Source organism: Theobroma umbraticum, unplaced genomic scaffold, assembly GCF_002168275.2.
Source record: "Theobroma umbraticum cultivar Fairchild unplaced genomic scaffold, ASM216827v3 scaffold_12.1, whole genome shotgun sequence".
Classification (NCBI taxonomy): Eukaryota; Viridiplantae; Streptophyta; class Magnoliopsida; order Malvales; family Malvaceae; genus Theobroma; species Theobroma umbraticum.
In genome coordinates this window covers 3,872,500-3,894,596 of record NW_018397269.1, presented here as the reverse complement: position 1 = coordinate 3,894,596, position 22,097 = coordinate 3,872,500, and the positions used below count along the sequence as shown (strand labels likewise).

At 33.2% G+C, this 22,097-nt stretch overlaps 2 protein-coding genes across 2 annotated transcripts; one reads left to right on the top strand and one right to left on the bottom strand.

Moving 5' to 3' along the window:
• Positions 1-4,682: 4,682 nt before the first annotated feature.
• Positions 4,683-6,734, top strand: LOC110425778 (UDP-Glycosyltransferase superfamily protein). Its single transcript, XM_021440778.2, has 2 exons — positions 4,683-4,863; positions 4,955-6,734. The coding sequence occupies exon 2, from the start codon at positions 4,984-4,986 to the stop codon at positions 6,430-6,432; it is 1,449 nt and encodes a 482-aa protein (XP_021296453.1). The 5' UTR covers positions 4,683-4,863; positions 4,955-4,983; the 3' UTR covers positions 6,433-6,734.
• Positions 6,735-7,244: 510 nt separating this feature from the next.
• On the bottom strand, positions 7,245-11,413 carry NUDX26 (nudix hydrolase homolog 26). The gene is made up of 6 exons (XM_021440779.2): positions 11,137-11,413; positions 10,983-11,033; positions 10,124-10,216; positions 8,281-8,375; positions 7,549-7,663; positions 7,245-7,446 (listed from the first exon to the last, which is right to left on the bottom strand). The coding sequence occupies exons 1-6, from the start codon at positions 11,362-11,364 to the stop codon at positions 7,381-7,383; spliced, it is 648 nt and encodes a 215-aa protein (XP_021296454.1). The 5' UTR covers positions 11,365-11,413; the 3' UTR covers positions 7,245-7,380.
• Between the last annotated feature and the right edge of the window lie 10,684 nt (positions 11,414-22,097).

The window sequence follows — 22,097 nt, the reverse complement described above, 5'->3', positions numbered from 1 at the left end:
GTTGTGAATCACATTTGAGAAATTCAATCTTAAACCAAGAGGTAAGCATGCAAATTGACTATATTATCTTGTATAAACTTTGGTTGGTTCAAGTGTATAGATTGTGTGATAAATGTTTGTGAGTATTGTTGATAAAACAATGAGATTTAGTTAAGGATTGTCGGTTGATATACTGCCATTTACGAGTATAATTAAATAAATTTGGTTTGAATGAATGCTAGGAAGAGTATAGTAAGCAAAGTTGTCATGGTGGAGTGCCGGAGGAGGTAACAAGAGATTAGTAAGTAAAAATTAGCTACATACATGCTTAAGTCAATAGTGACGTAGTGTCCATCTATTGTGAGGTGAGTAAGGGGTGTTCATTTAAAAAAGGTTAACTTAAGAATTATATGTTAAGTTTATTACCAACATGTTAGAAGCCTAATAGGCCACACGCCTAAAATGCATGTTAAAAATAAAATGGGAGAGGTGATTAAGTTGGATTTAATCAAATTAGAAGTTATGAGTTTCTCAAGCACTTGATTAAAATTGTTTAATTAAGTTGTGCCTAATTCATTAAATTGTTTAATTAAGTCATTGGGGCTAATTAATTAAATTAAACAATTAAGTTATTGAGCCTAATCGATTAAATTTGTTTAATCAAGTTATTGGGCCTAATTGATTAAATTAAATAATTAAGTTAATTGGGTTTTTTAAGGACTTAATTAAATTATTTATTCAAATTACTGGATTAATTTGTAATTACAAAATAGTTTTGTAATTAGGGTTTAAAATTAATCCAAGGTATAAATACCTTGCTATAGCCTCCAATCGCACAACGCAATTAGTTAAGAAACCACAACCAAGACTCTTCATCCTCCACGTGACCAATGCCAAATGCAATTGGATATATCTACTCATTCGCATCTTTGCATACCACAATAATAGACTACCCTTAAATTTACCTTTCAAATGTGTGGCATCGATAGCAAGTACAAGCTGCATTGCAACACTAAACCCCCAGATACATAACCCAAACGCCCAAAAATAATATTTGAATTATTGTTCCCTATTCATAGCGACAGTCATGATAGTATCGAGACTTTCATGTTCCAACATATGGAAATATGAGGGGAAGAGTTGGAATGACTCTTTCGAGGGACTGAACACAAGACTCTCCACATACTCCTTCACTTGCCAAGCCTTACCATATAGGCATTGCAATCCCCACTGACGATTCATCTCTTCCATTATTTCCTTAGGTCTCAATGGGGTTACATAATTTCCTTGCAACCTGGTCGAGATTAGCTCACCAATTAACCCCCATGCTCGTAATTTAGTACCCATATTGCAAACCATCAACAATACACATGTGTACCCTCTGCAACGTCCGAACTTGTCAATATTCTCCCTCAGACAACTTTGTTGCACGTAAAGCAAACTTGCATGCCTTTTCCTTACGACCAAGCTCAAAATGAACATGACATGACTTTTTTACTTTAATCTCAAATTGCTCTTTTAGTGCCAACATGCTCAAAACTTGTTTCAATTCGGCCTTCAATGGAAATACTTTTTGTGATATAAATGGTCGTCATTGATCTGGATTCCTCAATCGCAACTATTTGGAAGGATATCATATCTACCCTAGGAATAATCCATTGACGAGATACCCCTGTATTTACCCTTTCTTGATCATTGTCATCAAGCGAACGAATGTTGTTCTCAAGTGCGATGGGGTTGTTGTAAATGGGGTCTGCACCTTCAACATCTTCTAATTCAATAGTTATGGCATGGTCATCGCACTAAACCTCTTCTAACACAACAATTATGGCATGTCTTGTGTTGCCATCTGTATTATTGCAATCCAGAATGTCGTTGTGCTCACCCTTGTCGTCCTTTGAACAGTCATCATGTCCGCCAACGTAATCATCTTCACAGTCATCATGCAACTCATCATTCCAATCCACCATGTTGTCCTCTTCAACATCATCTTCAATCTGATCAGATGCATCTTCATCACTCACAACCATCACAACGTTATTTATGAATGACAATGGACCCATTACATTTTTGAGCCACGGTTGCATTTGGTGCAAAGTACCAAGTATTTCGTTCAATCCACATTCCGATCAGAATCGTGCAGACATCATTTATAAACACCTCATGTATGTACCGGGCTACTCAAACTCATGAGGATATGTCAAACGTGATTGCCATGGTTGTTTGTTAGAAAATACATAGTGTGGTATGTCAGAATAATTAACATTCTATTATACGTGATTATTATGTTGGATACCATATTCATGTGGAATATCATTTGCATTTCGTGCCTTAACTGTCACAAACACAACAACTATCCTCTTATCTCACATAATACTGGCTACATTTTCAGCATCCTTGATAATTGCATGCGAAACCCCTACAACATGACTAAGCGATGCATGTAGCTGGATTTCATTATTATGTGAGTTGACCCCAATAACCTCTTCAACCAACTTCACTAGGCTCGAAAATGACAAATCACTCCCACGCCCATCCTTTGTGTCTCACAACCCTTATAAATGTCATTGACCCAATGACCACCGTATGTAATTATAAACTTCACATTTGGTAGGCTGCTGAAATTTAATAAAAAATAAGTGTGACAATCAGTCAATTTATCAAAAATTGCATCTCAATGCATAAAAACCACTTACGCAATGCTTAAGTCACAGAATAACATAAAGTTAGTCTCTCAATGTCTAATACATATTCACGTATTGCCTAAAAACTAGTGAACAAAAGCCTCAAAATAAGAGATGAATTGCACAAGTCACGCACCACCAGTCTCGCAATACTTGATAATAAGTCACTCAAAGCCGATATCCACTCATATTATGCCAACATAACTAGTCACGTACTAGCCCAATGTCACGCAATACATAACAATAGGTCACGCAATACATAAAAACCAATCACGCAATGCATAAAAAATAGTCAAGAAATGTCTTAACATAATATATGCATTACGCAATTCACTTAGCACCTATAACCCAGTCTTGCAATACCTAATAATAAGTCATTCAATGCCTAATATCCACTCATATTACGCCAACATAACCAGTCACATACTGACCCAGCTTCACGTAATACATAACAACAAGTCACAATATACATACTAACTAGTCATGCAGTGTCTCAATAGAAGATATATATTGCACAATTCACGCAATGCCTATAACTTAGTCTCGCAATACCTAATAATAGGTCATGCAATGCCTAACATCCACTCACGTGTGCTTCTCTTATATAAATAGAAAATTAAGAAATTGGGAAAAGTAACCAAGTTATTCAGCATAATATAAATTAAACCAAGAAAATATATGATCAAATAATATTTTTATTTTATTCATTAGCTGACAAAAAACAAATGATACAAAATATGAACCATGGTTCATTTCTTCTTAATCTCATCTACGATTTCATAAATTTTAACTAGAATCTTGTTATTGCCCAGAATTTTTTTTTGCAGGACTTTTGTCCTAACCAACAACTTATCCATTAACCAGGCATGTCTTTCTCCATATTCTCAATTTGGTTCATCAACTTGACTAGATGTGCTACAACATTGTTGGGGATATCCTCTTCAGCAGTAACCCTTTTCCCACTTTCTACTCTATAATGTTTGGATGCCACTAGAATTTTGAAATTTTTCCTCAGATTATTTTGATTAATGGATAATGGTTTCCTTTATTTATAGGCATGAATGCTGACTCTTGGTAGGGTGTTCAATGGCTTTAGACTTGTTTTCTGGTGAATATGGTTAGTTCATAAATCAATGCATTAAGTGCTTTAAAAAGAAATTCAAAGTTCTGTGTTAGTTGAACTAGATGGTTTTCTGCACCAATATAAGTGAAATTAAGAAGATTGAATTGATTATTAAGCATTCCTAATTTTCTTATAATTTTGTAAAATTTGTTATTAAGGGAACTAAATTAATAAATAATCAACTTCAGCATTAAGTAGATAAAGTAACACAATTACTACAAACAAGTCACACAATGCTTACAAACAAGTCACGCAATGCACAACTCATGCAATTTCTATAATCTACTCTCACATTGCCTTCTATCTAGTCCCACATTATCTAATATTCAGTTACGTAATGCCACATAAATAGGTTACGATTCTTAATATCCAGTCACACACCCTAATATCTAGCGACGCAATGCCTAACAAATATTCACGCATCGCTTATAAACTGATTGATTTTATTACTTCTAACCAGATTTAAGTTTTCAAACTCATGTAATTTACCCATCAACTTTTACATTTTATGAATATAAAAAATTAACTTAAGAACCCATAACAAATACTTTGATGTCATCTCAGTACTTTGAAATGGTGAGAAAGTTGAATGGCGATGTAGACCTTGATGGTATTGGAGAACTTGACGATGAGATATATATCCCGATGATATTGGGGAGTTACACAAAGAGATAACTAAATCGAGATTTAATTTTAAAATTTTTATCTAAATGACGGGAAAAGAGAAAGAAATTGAAACTACTTAATTTAAATTAAATGATTTAAAGAGTAATTTTATTAAATTATATTAAAAATTATCTAAAAATAATTAAAATTATAGTGAAAGTCATTTTTTAAGTGACCTTATTTGGAGGGCTATTCCTAACAATTTTCTCTTTCTTTTTGCATCCATCAACCACTTCATAAATTTTGCCATAAACACCCCATCAATCATTCCATTTAAAACAACCAAATTATAAGCAGGTTCAGTTAGAATCAACATCAAGGTATTGGCAACTTTAAGGCCACTTTCAAAAGCCATATGTTTCAGAAAATGGATGTAGGGTTAAGAGTTATAGCTGCTTAACCCAGTTTCAGGTACTCTTTATCTCTCTAATGGTATAGCTGCATTTCAAATCATTTCGTATCATTGATTTTTGTTTGTGGATTCTCTGCCCTTTGCTTACAGCTTTGGTAGTGCATATTCGCCCCCATGAGATGACCCCAAATTTGAAGTCCTTCATTATCTATTCTTCATCTATCTTTGTTCTGTTTCTAGCAATCTCTTTTAGTTTCAGCAGACCAAACTACTACAGAATCCAGCAATTGAAATTAAGCCTCAATTCACGCCACCCAACTTTCTTTCAATCCCTTCTATCATTTCTGCTCAAAACCCCAAATCCTGACCAATCCCACTCGCCAAATCCTATTTCCAGGGCCCCTCACTGTGTCCTATGGATGGCTCCCTTCCTTTCAGGTGGTGGGTATAGTTCAGAAGCATGGTCTTATGTTTTAGCACTCAATGAATACATGAAAAGTCTCGAAAAGCCCAGTTTCAAATTGGCTATTGACCAACATGGTGATTTAGAGTCCCTAGAATTTTGGGAGGGATTGCCTCAAGATATCAGGAACTTGGCAATTCGGCTTTATCAAACAGAATGTAGGATAAATGAGACCATCGTGGTTTGCCATAGTGAGCCTGGTGCTTGGTATCCCCCATTGTTTGAAACCATTCCTTGCCCTCCAACTGGTTATCATAATTTCATGTTTGTCATTGGCAGGACCATGTTTGAGAGTGATAGACTGACTTCTCAACATGTTAAGCGTTGTAATAGAATGGATTCTGTTTGGGTTCCTACTGATTTTCATGTGTCTACATTTGTGCAAAGTGGGGTTGATCCAGCTAAGGTTGTGAAAGTTGTGCAGCCTATTGATGTGAATTTCTTTGATCCCTCCAAGTATGAGCCATTGGACATTGCTTCCGAAGGGAATCTGGTTTTAGGTGCAAAAATTCCCAATTCCAATCCTAGAAAGGAGTTTGTGTTCTTGAGTGTCTTTAAGTGGGAGTTTAGGAAAGGATGGGATGTGTTGCTCAAAGCATACCTGAGAGAATTCTCCAGTGATGATGGGGTGGTTTTGTACTTGTTGACTAATCCTTATCATTCTAGTAGAGATTTTGACAACAAGATTGTCCAGTTTGTTGAAGATTCTCATATGGAAAGGCCAGTTAATGGGTGGGCTTCTGTGTGTGTCATTGATACCCACATAGCTCAGGTCGATTTGCCAAAACTGTACAAGGCAGCTGATGCATTTGTGCTTCCATCAAGAGGAGAAGGATGGGGGAGACCTATTGTGGAAGCCATGGCAATGTCTTTGCCAGTAATAACAACTAATTGGTCAGGGCCTACTGAGTATTTAACAGAGGAGAATAGCTACCCGTTGCCAGTGGATAGAATGAGTGAAGTAACGGAAGGACCATTTAAGGGGCATTTGTGGGCTGAACCATCAGTTATTGAGCTTCAAGCTCTTATGAGGCATGTGATTAGTAATGCGGAGGAGGCCAAGGCTAAAGGTAAGCAGGCAAGGAAGGACATGATCAGAAGGTTTTCTCCTGAAGTTGTTGCAGGGATGATCACCGGTCATATACAAAATATAATTGACCGATGACAAGATGATGTACGATCATTGGTCTTTTCATGTGGTGATTTTATATACAAAGCATACTTGAGCTTGTGCTTCAGTTGAAGATTATATGATAAGTACTGGTGATTTTGTGAGTTCAAGCCAACTAAAGCAGTTTGCAAACGTAGTCTATGTTTGACGCCGTTCTTCTTTATGGCATGCATTTTGTAAAACATTTCATCCCTTCGACAATGGAGACCAGATGAATGAACAAATGTTGTCGTTTGAAAGATGCTGCCGTTTGAAAGTTGATGCATCTTCACAGATTCAAGATATTTCCATTTGAAGTTCTCAAGGTTCTAATCTCATTTTGGTTTCAGAGGCTACGTCAGCAAGTCTAATTATTAAAGATGATTAATAATCCTTTGCTGATTAACCCTTGTTTTCCTTTCTTCTGATTTGATATGTTTATATCATTGTTTGTCATCCCTGGTTAACAAGCTCAGGTTCGAGCAATGGTTTTTCCATATACTGATGCATTACTATTATGTATACATAGAACTTGCTCGATGTACTTGTGAGAGACATTATGTTAAAAGAATTGCTCATTATTAACAAAGGTTATGCATAATTTGTTTGCTTAGAAATTCTGGATTGTTGAAGTTTCAGGAGTCCCAACTGTTTTTGGCTAGCTTTGTGAACTTGATCAAGGGCATGGCATTCTACCATACCAATCATGTGTAGTCCAGACAACATTGCATTAGAACCGTGTAAGTTTTTCAAGCAGAGAAGACATTCCCTGCAATTGAGACAATAAGTTGCTAGCAGATCACTTCATTTTCAAAGTTTCTATCAAGAATATCAGATCCACACAAGGAAAAATGGATGCCATCTGGTGACACCCAAGTAATAAACCCCCAACTTGTTGTATCCAACTATGGTACTCGGCAGATAAGAAGTGGAGCTGCAAAGTATTTGCAATTCGACAGGATATTATTGGAGGTAGGGAGCAAAAACTTCCAAAACTTTCTTGTAAACAGGTTTCTTGAAATCCACTGCCTGCACAAAATGAGAAATGAACAGCAACTATTAAATAAACAAAAGAGACAAAGCTAATCGACCTATAATTGATTCAAAATTTTAACAGTAAGGAGCACTCACGAGCTCAACTATTTGTTCTGGTGTCATCCATGACCATTCACCAAACTCGGGTTTCTCAGTCCCATCACCCAAAAGATTAATTTCTTCCTCCTTCCCAGTGAATTTAAGGAGAAACCTGTTTGTAATGGTCAATTTAAAAAGAAGTCAACATAGCTTGGAATAGCAAAAACAAATAGTTACCTTTACAAATTATAACTGAAAAACAATAGTTGGTAGACAGATCACTTTTGGAACCAGTGCTAGCAAGCGCATATTAGCATTGCAGAATAAACTATAAAACCTTCTTTGAAGTTGCTTCTGCTCTCTACAAAAATCCAGTTCAGATCAAACACAAATGACTGGTCCAAGTTCACTGATCAAAAGTTGAGTTGAACAATGGCTGTGTAAGACAGACAAACAAAACACAGGCCCACATATTGCTTCTACTACTACCAAATCCAATTCAGAGCAAAAAAAAAATGACCGCTCTAAGTTCACCGATCAAAAATTGAGTTGTGTGATGGCTGTGTAAGACAGAGACATGCACACACACAGACATAATTGCATGAATAAATACATACATGTATATTTTTGGATAATTGGGGTTTATTGATGCATAGTTAGACATTAATACCCTTAATCACTTGTTGCCCCAATCTCTGCCAACCTAGTACAACCACTTTAAGTTTTGTCTTTCCATCCTATGTATTATATCACAAACTACCCACTTTTAAGGCTAATCCAAGCACTCACCACGTTTGAGCTTGACCTTTCCAGTCTGAACCCCATTGATGTTTCAGTTTTTCCCTAACTTCTGGTGGGAAGTCATATGTCAGCCAATATGATGCCTGCATAGCAGAACCAATAAATGGAGATCCTCCAGGTAAGACATGAATAAGAAATGCCCAAAGTGCAGAATTCAAAAGAAATGGAGAAAAGTAGAGCTCAATAACACATGCAAAGCATTATATTTGGAACACTTATACTGTAAAACTCAAGATCCAACTAGCTGCCAATAATATAATATGAAGATAAACATGTCAGAGTTGGAATGTTGGACTTCTATGTATGTGTGTAAAAAGGAGTTCGACATTGGTACACAAGGGAGAAAACCTCTAACCAAAATACCACTAAGACCTTTTCTCACTGTTCATGTAACCACTACTAACAAAAGCGCATAAACCCTCAATTTTCTTTTACTTTTTGGTCTAGAAGTTGAATCTCTATAAAGAAAGCAATAAATACCAGTTATTTCAGTCTGTTGCAAGTATTAATACAAGAATTGTCAGCATTTCTTTCCTTGGTACCAAGAATGCTCCAACTGAACTTTTCTAACTGAATCACAGTCTAAGCAAATCTATCCAAAAACCAGGCTGACAGCAGGTTATCCTGCCTATCAAACCATTCCAAAGTCAGAAATATAGCCTTTTTTTGGCATCATACTCTATTTTATAGTTTTATTATCTTCAGGTAAGTCACACCTTAGCCTAGCATCATTAGGTTCCAAAGAATGAGTGTAAAGTAAAGATTGAGAAATAAGAGTGATGGTCTGAGCATTGATTTCATCCAAATAGTCAATTACTTAAATACACACACCAAATAATCCATATTTGATAATTCAAAAAGCTTTATGCCATTTCTTTCCAAACCAGTTAGCTCTTAGAGAGACTGCTTGTCAAATTTTGGGTGTCAGCACATCCAGTATTGCTAAGCCATCAATCAAATACCTGATTAATTTTCAAGATGATAATGAACCATTTGGATTTATCCATGCACAGAAAGTTTTGTGACTTGCTCAGTTTTCAATTTGAAATGTGCTTTCAAAAATCAATTCTAGGGGCTACCATTACATTATCACTGATGCACTGGAGATTAGAGCCCACATAGACTGTTAGGTTTCAAAGCTTGTTAATTTGGAAACAGCTTTAAAAAGTATCGGGTCAAAGAATAATAGTAAATGAAATTACTCCCCATATCGAAACTACAAAATTCAATCCTACCCCAAGAAGCTGTTTGAAATAGAAGATATTCAATCTATACAAATAAATAAAGTTACTGGCTGAGTTTAGTGTCACAAGTCAATTACCGTAAATAACTAATCACATACATATATATGTATGTATGTATGCATGTATGCATGTATGTATGTAAGGGTAAATTACTGTTTTACTTTTCCTTGAAAATTGGGATTAGAGCCACATACTTTTAAAGTCACATTTGGGCCTATTTTTTCTCCAATCTTAAAAACCTTACATTCAGTTACTCCTACTCCTCTGTTTTATATTTTCAGATAACTATAAATCCTTATATCTGTCCCTTCTTTTAAAATTTACCCAAATAATAAAATCATTCGTTAATTTCACCCACAAATTGGGTGTGCGTAGGACTAGTATCTTGAAGACCAAATAATCAGAACATTCAGACTTTCGTGAATTTCTATTATATTTCCTAGAAGAAAATGCAATCTAAAAGCACTTAAACCATCCCCCCCAGCATGTGTGCAGCAGCCTCTTCAGCTAGTAATCCCAGCAGGGAAAGGAGAAAACACCAACGCAATTCATGAGAGAAAAAAAATAAAGGAGATCTTAAAACAAACCTCTGCAAGAACTTCTGCAGAGCTAACACCAGTTTCTTCCTTTAATTCTCTGAGGGCAGCAACTTTTGGATCTTCATTGTCATCAATCCCACCCTGTGCATCATTAATTCTCATGTAATGCAACTTTTTCTAAAATTTTACATTCATCAAAAGCTCCTAATGCAATAGAACTTGAAGTTTTGAAGTGTAGATAACTGCAATATATAGCTCTTTTATTCAAAAGGCACAACTTCTAAAGTCAAGTGGACCATGAAGCGGGAAGCACCCGAGAATGTTATTCGAAAGGACCCAAAGATGATGAAGGAAGAGAAGGAGCCAGTTCAAACGAAATCAAATGATTACAAGATAGAAAATGAGATAAAGCCAAGAGGGGAGAGGACTTAGAGAATGCATTTGCAGTACAGGAAACTCCATTGGTAGGAATTTCTCAGGGTATATACTATAAAATTTCAAACACTCCTGATGGTTTTCTTTTTTCACAACTCAAATGCAAGGAAAATTCAACAAAGATCTAGAGCACTGTTACACGTCCTCAAACACAGATGTAAATTTAAATCTCCGAACAAAGCCATAAATAAATAAGGCAAATCCCTGCCGATTGTAGTCAACTTTATCCTAGGAATCTAATGAAATAAACTAACGTTTCCTGCCGATTTGGAGGCTTGGAAACTTGGGGTTTTCAAGGGAAATGGATTCCCTCCTAGTTCTAAATTTATCCAAACAAGGGAGGGTTTCCACTTCCCCTCCCTCAATCCAAAGATTTGTTCTTATTAATGTAATCAAAGCCTGTCCGGTTAACTAGGAATACTGTTAGAAAGACAAACAATTTTAAGGAAACAAAAACATTGCAAGAAGAAACCTGTGGCATTTGCCAAGCATTTGGAATATCCAGCCTCGACGCAGAAAAAATCTACAAATTAAAAGAAGAAAAAAGGTTAAATGAATAAATTCATTGTACAATATTAAACCCAACAAAAAATAAATCGAGCGGAAAAGCTGCATATAATAAAGACCTCTTTGGAGGAATTGATGAGACAAATTCCCACATTTCTCCTGTAACCTAGAGGAGGAGCTTCCATGGAGGACGATGAACAGCAAGTGCGGCAGAATGGCGTTTGAGGCTTCCGACGGTTGGTAAATTTAGAGGAATAACAAGAGTATTCTGGGAAGAAACAAGTGGGATTTGAAACAAGGGCACGATGAAGTGGTGCGTAAAGGAAAAGGGACCGGCATAAAGCCATTCCCAGTTGCCTAAATGTTCTTTTCAGCTTCCATTTGCTTCGTCATAGGACAAGGGATATGGCATAATTAGTTATTTAATAGTTAAATAATACAATTATCCACTAATAATTTAAAAGAAAATTATGAAAAATAATTTTCCTAATAAGTTTATTTTAAAAGTGACTTTTACTCTAATTTAATTATTTTTAGATAATTTTTTATATGATTTAACAAGAATACCCTTTAAACCATTTAATTCAAATTAAGTTATTTTCGTTTCTTTCTCCTCTCTTACTATTCAGATAAAACTTTCAAAAATAAATATCAATTTAACTATTTCACCGTCCAACTCTCCAATACCATCAGGGTTTATACCTAGTCATCCAGTCTAGCTCTCCAACGCCATCAAGGTCTATATCTCACCATCTAACTCTCCAACAACATCGAAGTCTATATCACCATATAACTTTCTCACCATCTCAAAATGCAAAGGTGATATCAAGGTATATGTTATGGGTTCTTGAGTTTATTTTTAATATTTATAAAACGTAAAAGTTGATGGATAAATTATATGATTTTGAAAACTTAAATTTAATTGGGAGTAACGAAATCAATCAGTTCATAAGTAATGCGTGAATATTTATTAAGCATTGCATCACTGGATATTAAGCATTGCATGACTGATTATTAAGAATCGTAACCTATTTATTTGGCATTATGTGACTGAATATTAGATAAAGTGGGACTCAATTGGAGGCATTGTGAGACTAGATTTTAAGAATTGTGTAAGTTGTGCATTGCGTGACGAAGTTTTATAAATTACTTGATTAGTTAGTAGGCATTGCATAATTGGTTTTTAACAATTACGTTGCTTTATCTACCTTATGTTGAAGTTGATTATCTACTAATTCAGCCCCTTAATTCCACTTATATTGGTGCAAAAAACCATCCAGATTCAACGTACACAGAACTTTGAAATTCTCTTTAAAGTACTTATTGCATCAATTTACGAACTCACTATATTCATCAGAAAACAAGCCTAAAACCATTGAAAACCTTTTTAAGAGTCAACGTTCATACCTATATATAAAGAGAACCATTATCAATTTTGATCAAAATCATTTAAAGGAAAATCTCAAAATTCTCATGGCTTCCAAACGTTCTAGAGACGACATTAAGAAGGGGGTTGTTGCTGAAGAGGAAGATATCTCCGACAATATTGCAGCACATTTGGTCAAGTTGATGGACCAAATTAAGAACATGGAGAAGGAAATGTGTGGGTTGATGGATAAGGTGTTGCTTAGGACAGAAGTCCTGGGGACAGAAATTCTATACATTAACAAGATTCTAATTGAAATTTATGGCATAGTAGATGAGATTAGGAAGAAATGAATTATGGTTCATATGCTGTATCATCTTTTTTTTTCAGCTAATGAATAAAAATATTGATTTATCTTATATTTTTCATAAAATGAGTTACTGCCTTTAATTTCTATTATGCTAAATAACTTGATTACTTATCCTAATTTCTTAATTTTCTATTTCTATAAGAGACTAAAGGTATGATGACAAAAGTTAGAATATTATTTTATTTATAGGCATTAAGTGAATGAATATTATCCATTGCATGAATGGATATAAGGCATTGCATGTCTGGTTGTTATGTATTCCATGACTGGATTTTATGCATTGCGTGACATAGGGCCAATGTGTGTTGGTTATTTTGGCATAACGTGAGTAGATATTAGGCATTGCGTGATTTATTATTAGGTATTGTGAGACTAGCTTATAGGCGTTACGTGAATTATGCAATGTATATCTTGTTTTGAGACATATCTTGAGTACTTTTTAAGTATTGTATGACTAGTTGTTATGTTATGTATTCCCTAACTTGTTATATGTTGGGTGACATTGGGCCAATACGTAACTGGTTATTTTGACATAACGTGAGTGAATATTAAGCATTGAGTGACTTATTATTAAGTATTGTGAGATTGGCGATGCATGACTTGTGTAATGAATCTCTTGTTTTGTGGCATTTCTTCACTAGTTTTGAGGTATTACGTGAATTTGTATTAGACATTATGAAACTGACTTTGTGTTATTCTTGACTTAGGCATTGCGTAAGTGGTTTTTCTCCATTAAGGGGTAATTTTTGATAAATTGACTGATTGTGACACTTATTTTTTGTTAAATTTCAATGACCTACCAAATATGAAGCTTATAATTACATACGGTAGTTATTGGATCGATGACATTTACAAGGGGGTGAGACACGAGTGAGGGGTGTTAGGAATCATTTGCCATTTTCGAGCCTAGTGAAGCTGGTTGAAGAGGTTGTTGGGGTCAACTCACATAATAACGAAATCAAGCTACATGCATTACTTAGTTATGTCGCTGGGGTTTTATGCGTAGTGATCAAAGGCAATGAAGATGTAGCAAGTATTCTGCGAGATGATAAGTTAGTTGTTGTGTTTGTGACAGTTAAGGCACGAAATGCAAATGATATTTCACATGAACATGGTGTTTAACATAGTAATCACCTATAATAAAATGTTAATTATTTTGACATACCACACCATGCATTTCCTAATAAACAACAATGGCAATCACCATTGACATATACACATGAGTTTGAGCTTGAGCAGAGTGGTACACACATGAAGTGTCTGCAAATGATGTCTACACAATTTTGATCGAAATGTGTATAGAATGAAATACTTGGTACTTTGCAACAAATGCAACCATGGCTCAAAAATGTAGTGGTTCCATTGCCATTTGCAAATGACATATGATGGTTGTGAGTGATGATGATGCATCTGATCAAATTGAAGATGATGTTGAAGAGGATGACATTATGGATTGGAATGATAAGTTGGAGGACAATTGTGAAGATGATTACATTGGTGGACATGATAATTGTTCAACAGATGACAAGAGCGAGCACAACTACATTCTAGATTACAATCATGCAAATGGTAGTATAGAACATGCCATAACTGTTGTGTTAAAAGAGCTTCAATGAGATAACCATGCCACAATTGTTGAATTAGAAGATGTCGAGGGTGACAACCCTATTTACGACAACCCCATCACACTTGAGAACAAGATTTGTTTGCTTGATGACAATGATCAAAAGAGGGTAAATACAGGGCTATCTCGTCAATGGATTATTCCGATGGTAAATATGATATCCTTCCAAACAGTTGCGATTGAGGAGTCTAAATTAATCGACGGCCACTTACATCATGAAAAAGTGTTTCCATCGAAGGCTGAATTAAAATGAGATTTGAGCATGTAGGCATTAAAAAAGCATTTTGAGATTATAGTTAAAAAGTCATGTCACTATCATTTGGAGGATGCTTGTAAGGAAAAGGCATGCAAGTTTGCTTTGCATGCAACAAAATTGCCTGAGGGAGAATATTGACAAATTTGAATGTTCTAGAAGGTACACACGTGTATCGTTGATGGTTTGCAAGGTAGGTACCGAACTATGAGTGCGAGGACAATTGGTGAGCTTATCTCCCTCAGGTTGCAAGGAAATAATGTAACCCTATTGAAACCTAAAGAAATAATGGAAAAGATAAATTGTAAGTGAGGATTACATTGCCTATATAGTAAGACTTGGCAAGCGAAAAACTATGCAGAGAGTCTTATTTTTGGTCCCTCAGAGGAGTTATTCCAACTCTTCCTCTCGTATTTCCATATGTTAGAATGTGAAAATCCCGATACTATCATAGTTATTACTACAAATGGGGAACAACTATTCAAATATTGTTTCTAGGCATTTGGGGCATGTATCTGAAGGTTTAGTCCTATAATGCAGCTTGTAATTGCTATCAATACCACACATCTAAAAGTCAGATTCAAGGGTATTCTATTTGTTGTAGTATGCAAAGATGTGAATGAGCAAATATATCTAGTTGCATTTGGCATTAGTCACGTGGACGACAAAGAGTCTTAGTCGTGGTTTCTTACCCAATTGCGTCATGCGATTGGCGTTCCTGAAAATGCAATGTTCATTTCTAATTAGCATCTTGGCATTAAGAATGCAATTGCAAAAATGTCATATTACTCGTACCACGGTCTATGAAATTACTTCTTAAGGGAAAATGTTGGAAAAAAGGTTTAAGGGTGAAGATGTTGCCACGATTTTCACCCTAGCCGCCAACTGCTACAAGCTCATCGATTTTAACAAACATATGAATCAGCTGAAACAGCTTTGCAAACCTACTTACAATCGCCTTATGATATTACATCTTGAGAGATGGGTACGTGTATAGTCACCAGTAAGGCGCTACAAGCTCATGACATCTAATATTGTGAAGTGTATTAACTCATGTCTGAGGGAAGCAAGAAAAATGTCAATAACCATCCTAATCAAGTGCATCAAAGGCATGATCTAATGTTGGTTCCATGTTTGGCACAAGGAGACATTGAATTTGACTAAGGTATCCTCAGCCATTGGGCTACCGATCTGTTGAACACATGGTTCAATGAAGCATGTCACTTTTCCATACAACCAATTGATCGAATGGAGTTCCAAGTTATAGGTGGGACTAAGGATAGAGTCATCAACCTATCCACCAAGATGTGTTCATGCAATGAGTTCTAGATTGATATACTCCCCTACAAGCATGCCATGGAGGCAATAAGGTATGAATACTCATGTTTTCTTATTTTGGCATGATGAATTGAAATTTTAAATTGTTCACCAATTGTGATTTCATTGTCTTGGCAGTAAGTGCAAACGTGCAGCCATTGAATTCTTCTCGGGCTATTACAAGACTTTGTTTTAGGTAGAATGATATGTGATTCCCATTCACCTAATTGGGCATCCTAGTGAGTGGGACATCCCCTATGACGTTTAACAAATTGTCATTTTGCCACCAACTTGGCGAGATCAAGTAGGAAGACCTAAGAGAAAAAGGATTTCATCTGTTGGGGAAGGCAATCAACGACGTAGATGTTCACAATGCAAGAGCTATGATCATAATATACAAAATTTCTGAACACTGCTTGCAGGTCCATCAACAAATCTGGAAACATCATCTACTCAACCATGACTTAATGATGATGACAACCACCAAAGGCATGTTCAATTTGCAGACAAACCAAACACTCACGAAACAACTATCCAATGTGGATTAGAAACTTTGAGAACGTGTTGGGTGTCATCCTTGAAGACAGTGGCTCATCAGACATCAGTTGTTAGGGATTGTTTTCAACCTACCATTAAGTTTTGCATTGAATAATACTATTTGAACTTGAGTTTGACTGAGTCTAAAGATGATACTCTAACGTCTGACAACAACAACATCAAGATGTATGCCTCTAAAGATAACATTGTGGGATCATCAAATGCATTGTGCTCCTTTATAATTTGTTTATCTTTGTAAACAATTAAATAAAATTATAATAGATTTCATATGGCATAAATTATAAGAGAAAATTGTTTTAAGATAGACATGATGGGTCAATCTGTCAATAAAGAGGTGAACTTTTGATATTCTTGACTTCTTTAGTGTATCACATAGCTCGAAAAGTGTAGATACATTTTATTATTGTATGTTTACTCATCACGATGTTTTTAGCAAGAAACTTGGCTTGGTTGTGTAAAATTCAACTATATAGTTTACCATTGATCTTGCTTGCCAATCATAAATAAAGGCCAACAAGATATGGTTTAAGTCACACAATGCAGTTGAGGATGTCAGTACATGCAATACACAATTCTTTAAACACCATTAACTATCTTAAGAGTTGGATTGCTATACATAATAACTAGTCATGCAATTTCTAATAAAGCATCACACTATTCAAACAAGTAACGTGCCTAATATGGGGTCACGCAATGCCTAATAAGGGGTCACGTAGTGCCTAAAATTGGATCACGAAATGCATCAACAATGAATCACACATAGCCTGATTCATTTGTCTCATATGAAATCCAATCATGCGATGCATTATCTGAAGTAATGATCGTTACTTGGTTTAAAATTGAAAGGAGGAATTTCAAAGGTGAAAAATTTTTAGAAGCAAGAGGGGCAAGAAAGCTAACATCAACCCTAAATCTTAAGTTAATGGGTTAATATACCAATAATCAAAATGCAACATACCCTAATCCTTAATACAGAAGAACCCTAACCTATAATTCAACGAAAATCTCTCAAACCTTTCTCTAGTTGTAAGTTCAACCCTTAAACTCGAACCTTCTTACATAATCAAAATCAATGGCTGCATCTTCTCGCACACCCAATGTCAGTGACAATATCCACAAAATTAGGCGTGATGATGAATATTCTACTCTGCGTTCGAAAAAGAAATAAAAACTGGCTCTTAAACTGCCTACTGCATTAATCGATTTTTTCATTAAACAAGGTAATGCTCCGTCCTTGTCCTTACATTTTAGGAACAATGCACATGTTGCTAGGTATAAGGTAATAGAGAATCCCATCGTATCGTGCAAAAAAATGATAAATTGGGACAGGTTTAATGACTTCGTAGACCTTGAGCATGACTTAAATATGTTTTTTGGCATGGGTAAACTTAAGGGTCTAAGTACCTTTCCAAATATGGATTATAGCTTGACTGTTGTTGAGGAATTTGAAAATCATTGCCATTTTAATCCATATGTTTTGAACATATTTTTGGAAAGAATAGAGTCTATAATGTCTACCATTGATATTGAGAACCTCTTAAAAATAGAGTACAAAAAGGGACATGACAAACTTCCCCCATTTTATGAGTCGTCTGGCATGTGGGCCATAGCGACAGGAAAAACAGAACCATTCATGACAAATTCATGTTCTACTTGTTATTTGCAATGTGCAAAAGCTAGGCTGGTACATAATTTTTTGACATCCACATTACAGGGAAGGATTAGTCATTTAAGATATGTTAGCGTTGAGGACTTGTGGATGATGGAATCAATTGAAACCTAATTAGGTGTGAATATTGCACAATATATGATCATCAGAATGAGAGGCAAACACCCCTAAGTGACACCTTATGCTTGAGGCCCATTTATAAAAAGAGCTATAATAAAATTATACAATGACAAAGTTATGCATCCACATATGTTTTTATTTTGTTTTCATGTGTATTTTTTTTATTGTCCTAAACAAGCTTCATATTTTGTTTCTATAACTTTTGTAACCCTAAAGCCATAGTGAAACTTAGAACCAAGTTAAATATGTATCTATTTATTTTCCTAAATATGAAAGTAGGTTGACAAGTTTCTCATGTTTTCTTCAATTTCTTTGTTTTCTACATATATTTATACTATTTTTGTACTTTTAGATAAAAAAAAAAAAGATCTATTACGAAGATGAAGGCTTCACTGCAAAGTACCTGTAAATGATGATTAACAGGTACCCAATTCAGAGCTTGGGACTTTTCCTTTAAGTTTAGTCTTTGGTGTGAGAATTCTTTTGGCTTTAAAGGCTATAGGCGGTTGTGGTGAATATTTTCGGATTAGGGTACAGTTTTATATTATATGGTAAATAAGAGTATCAAGTGGGAGGCCACTTGAATTTTTTATCTTTTTTTGTTTTTTTTATGGGATCACCACAAATTGATAATTAGTATACACTATTTACTTAATATCTTATGCTAAAGTTTGGTTTTTGGTTAATTATATATATATGACAAAGAGCTATTAATTGAACCTAGTAATTGATGAGTGGGGTTGCATCTGTTATGAATCAAATAAGCAGGGTAAATTGAGACATTGCTAGAGGGCCTGTTTGGTCATTAGATGAGCTACGGTATTCCTTTTGCTTGGCATTAGGGATGTCAGTGGGTACCCAATCCTGTTACACTGAGTTAGGGTATTCAATAAATGGTTTCGGGTAGAGTTTGGGTATCACTTTTTGGGTACCCGTTACTCGAACCCAATTATATAATATTCGAGTTCAGCGGATACTCGTCTCGAATTCGATTATAATACCTGTATATATAATTTTTTATTATTTAAATAACTGAATAAAATTGATCCATTTTATTGTTGATTTGATTCAAACCCAAGTAAGGAAGGAAAGCACCCAAAATCTATACCATCATGACAAACAATTTCTTTTACAAAATGTTGACAAATATATTAAAAATATAATTAGTCAAATTATTAACATGATGACATTAATATATATAAATAAAAAAATTATTAGATTATTAATTATGTTTAAATAATATGAATATCATATCATATTATAAAGGAATATAATTACTATAATATACATTTTTAATATAAATGTATTTACTTTTATTTTGTGTTAAGATTACAAAAATTATAACTTATAATATATATACTTAAAGAGAGTCTTTGAGTTTAGAATAGTTTTGGAATCTAACTATTTTTTTAATTTCATGTAATTAAAGACAAACTTATATAGTTAGTTAAATTAATTCATTAAATTATGATTATTAATTTTAAATATATATACATTATATATATTGAGTTCATTTATAAGAAATATAATTGCCATATTATATCTATACTAATACTTTTAGTATATATATACTTTAAATATAAATATATTTATTTTTTGTTTTGTGTTAATATTATAAAACTTATAACTTATAAAATTATTAATTGTAATATATATATATATATATATATATATGAACACTTTGCAGTATATAACTTGTAATGTCTTTTAACACATACACTTTATATTATATATTATGTTCATTTGTATAGAATATAATTACTATTATATAAATTAATTACTAAATAATATATATACTTTTTTTATATAAATTTATAATATGTAAACTTAATTATCTAAAAAGAAGTTGTGAGTTTAGAATAGTTTTGAAACTTAACTATTTTTGTTAAATTTCATGTAACTAAGGACAAATTCATATAATTAATTAAATTAATTAATTGAATTATTATTAATTAAATTGTAATATCTTTTAATATCTATACTTTATATACATTGGGTTCATTTATAAAGAATATAATTATTATTTTGTATATACACTACAATACTTTAAATATATATATTATTTACTTTTTATGTTTTGTTAACATTATAAAAATTATAATTTATAAAATTATGAAATTCATAGCCGAATTTGTTTTCTTGTGCTTATTAGAAAAAGACTGTTAACTTGTTTCGTAGTTTCCTAATCCAAACGTTTATGTAATTGATATTCAAAAAAAATAAATAAATAAAAGCCCTAGCCACTCCTTTCTTTTCTTTCTTTTTTTCCTCTTCCAACAGCTCCTTCAATCCTTTTCATGGATATTTATTTTCAGTCATTTAAGTTTATATTTAAGATTTTTGCTTTTAATTATTTAAATTTAAATTTTATTATTTCTATTTTTATTAATTTAATCAATAGTTAATTTTATGAAATATGTAAATAACTATTATTATATATGTATATGAGCTCGGATAATTAGCTACGCATGAAGAAGATTTTAATGATTTTTTAATCTAATCGGGTTTTTAATTGGGTTAGGGTAATTATAAGGTACTAAAAATGTAATGGGGTTAGGGTTAGGATAGTAATTTTTAAAATTATTTGGATAATTAATAGGGTTCAGATAGTTAATTTTAAATAAGGTTAGGGTTCGAGTACCTTGAAATTAACAAGTACCCTACTCGTTGACAACCTTACTTGACACTGGTTGAAAAAAACATTTTTCAAATGATTTTGTTATAGTTGTCTATTGGGTTCATAGCGCAACCTACTAGAGATAGCCAAGCCAATTTTACCTAGGGAATTATAGCCTGAATCCTTTTGGGATTGTTTTCTCTATAAGCCATGCTTCTTAGCAAGCAACCAAGAATGTCTCAAGTTAAATACTCAAAACATTCTTGAATTATTTAAAAATATTTAAAAAAAATTCTTTTATTATGTTTAATTTAAGTCATTATATATATAATTTGAAAATAAAAATTGATTTCATTACTTCTTCATAAAAAAATTATAACATAAGTAACTCATCGAAATCTTTGTTAATCTATATGTTATAGTGGATGATGATATAATCATAACATTTTTCATTTTCTATATCAACGTCATTTTAATATTACATAAACATAAAATAATAAGTAAAATTTTGACTAATGATAGTTAATAAATTATCAATCATAACAGTATATTTGATTCAAAATAAAAATATAGAGACTTGATTAAACTTAATAAAAAAATAAAAACTTAATTAAAATTTTTAAATAATTTAAAAATATTTTTTAAGTATTATGTCATATTTAAATGAAATAAAAAAAGGAAAGATATATGAATTGAGGTGTCAATATAATGTAGTGCAATTAAGTAATGCAACATATATTTTTTAGTACTTGAATAATATTGTTAATTTTAAGCATGGATCATAAAGTATCAGGACAAACTTATGTATTTTATATTCTTAAAAATTATGTAAAATTCATGCACATTTTATTAATAAAAATTAAAAAGTATAATGTTCAAATAAGCCTTTAAACTATTTAATTTTTTTAATTTTTTATTACATTGAATCAGGCTCATGTATTTTTATTTAGAGTTAAATAAGCTCTTACTCTTATAATTAATAATTTACTAGTTACTATTAGTCAGAATATTCTTTATCATTTTATATCTATATGATAATGATATGACAGTTGATATAAATAATAAAAAATATCATATAATCATATTATAATATCAAATTAATATATTATATCATACATATCTAAATAGTATGTTATTATTAATTATGATATGTTAATAGGTTTTAATTATAAAAATTTATTTGACT

Bases quoted from the DNA above. Each gene is read 5' to 3' on its own strand.
- NUDX26 (XM_021440779.2), bottom strand. From the start codon at position 11,364: ATGGCTTTATGCCGGTCCCTTTTCCTTTACGCACCACTTCATCGTGCC. The intron at 8,376-10,123 runs GTTTGTTTTAAG...TCTGCTATGCAG, and splicing joins CTGCAGAAGTTCTTGCAGAG to GCATCATATTGGCTGACATA. The intron at 7,447-7,548 runs GTGAGTGCTCCT...CATTTTGTGCAG, and splicing joins CAGAACAAATAGTTGAGCTC to GCAGTGGATTTCAAGAAACC.
- LOC110425778 (XM_021440778.2), top strand. From the start codon at position 4,984: ATGACCCCAAATTTGAAGTCCTTCATTATCTATTCTTCATCTATCTTT.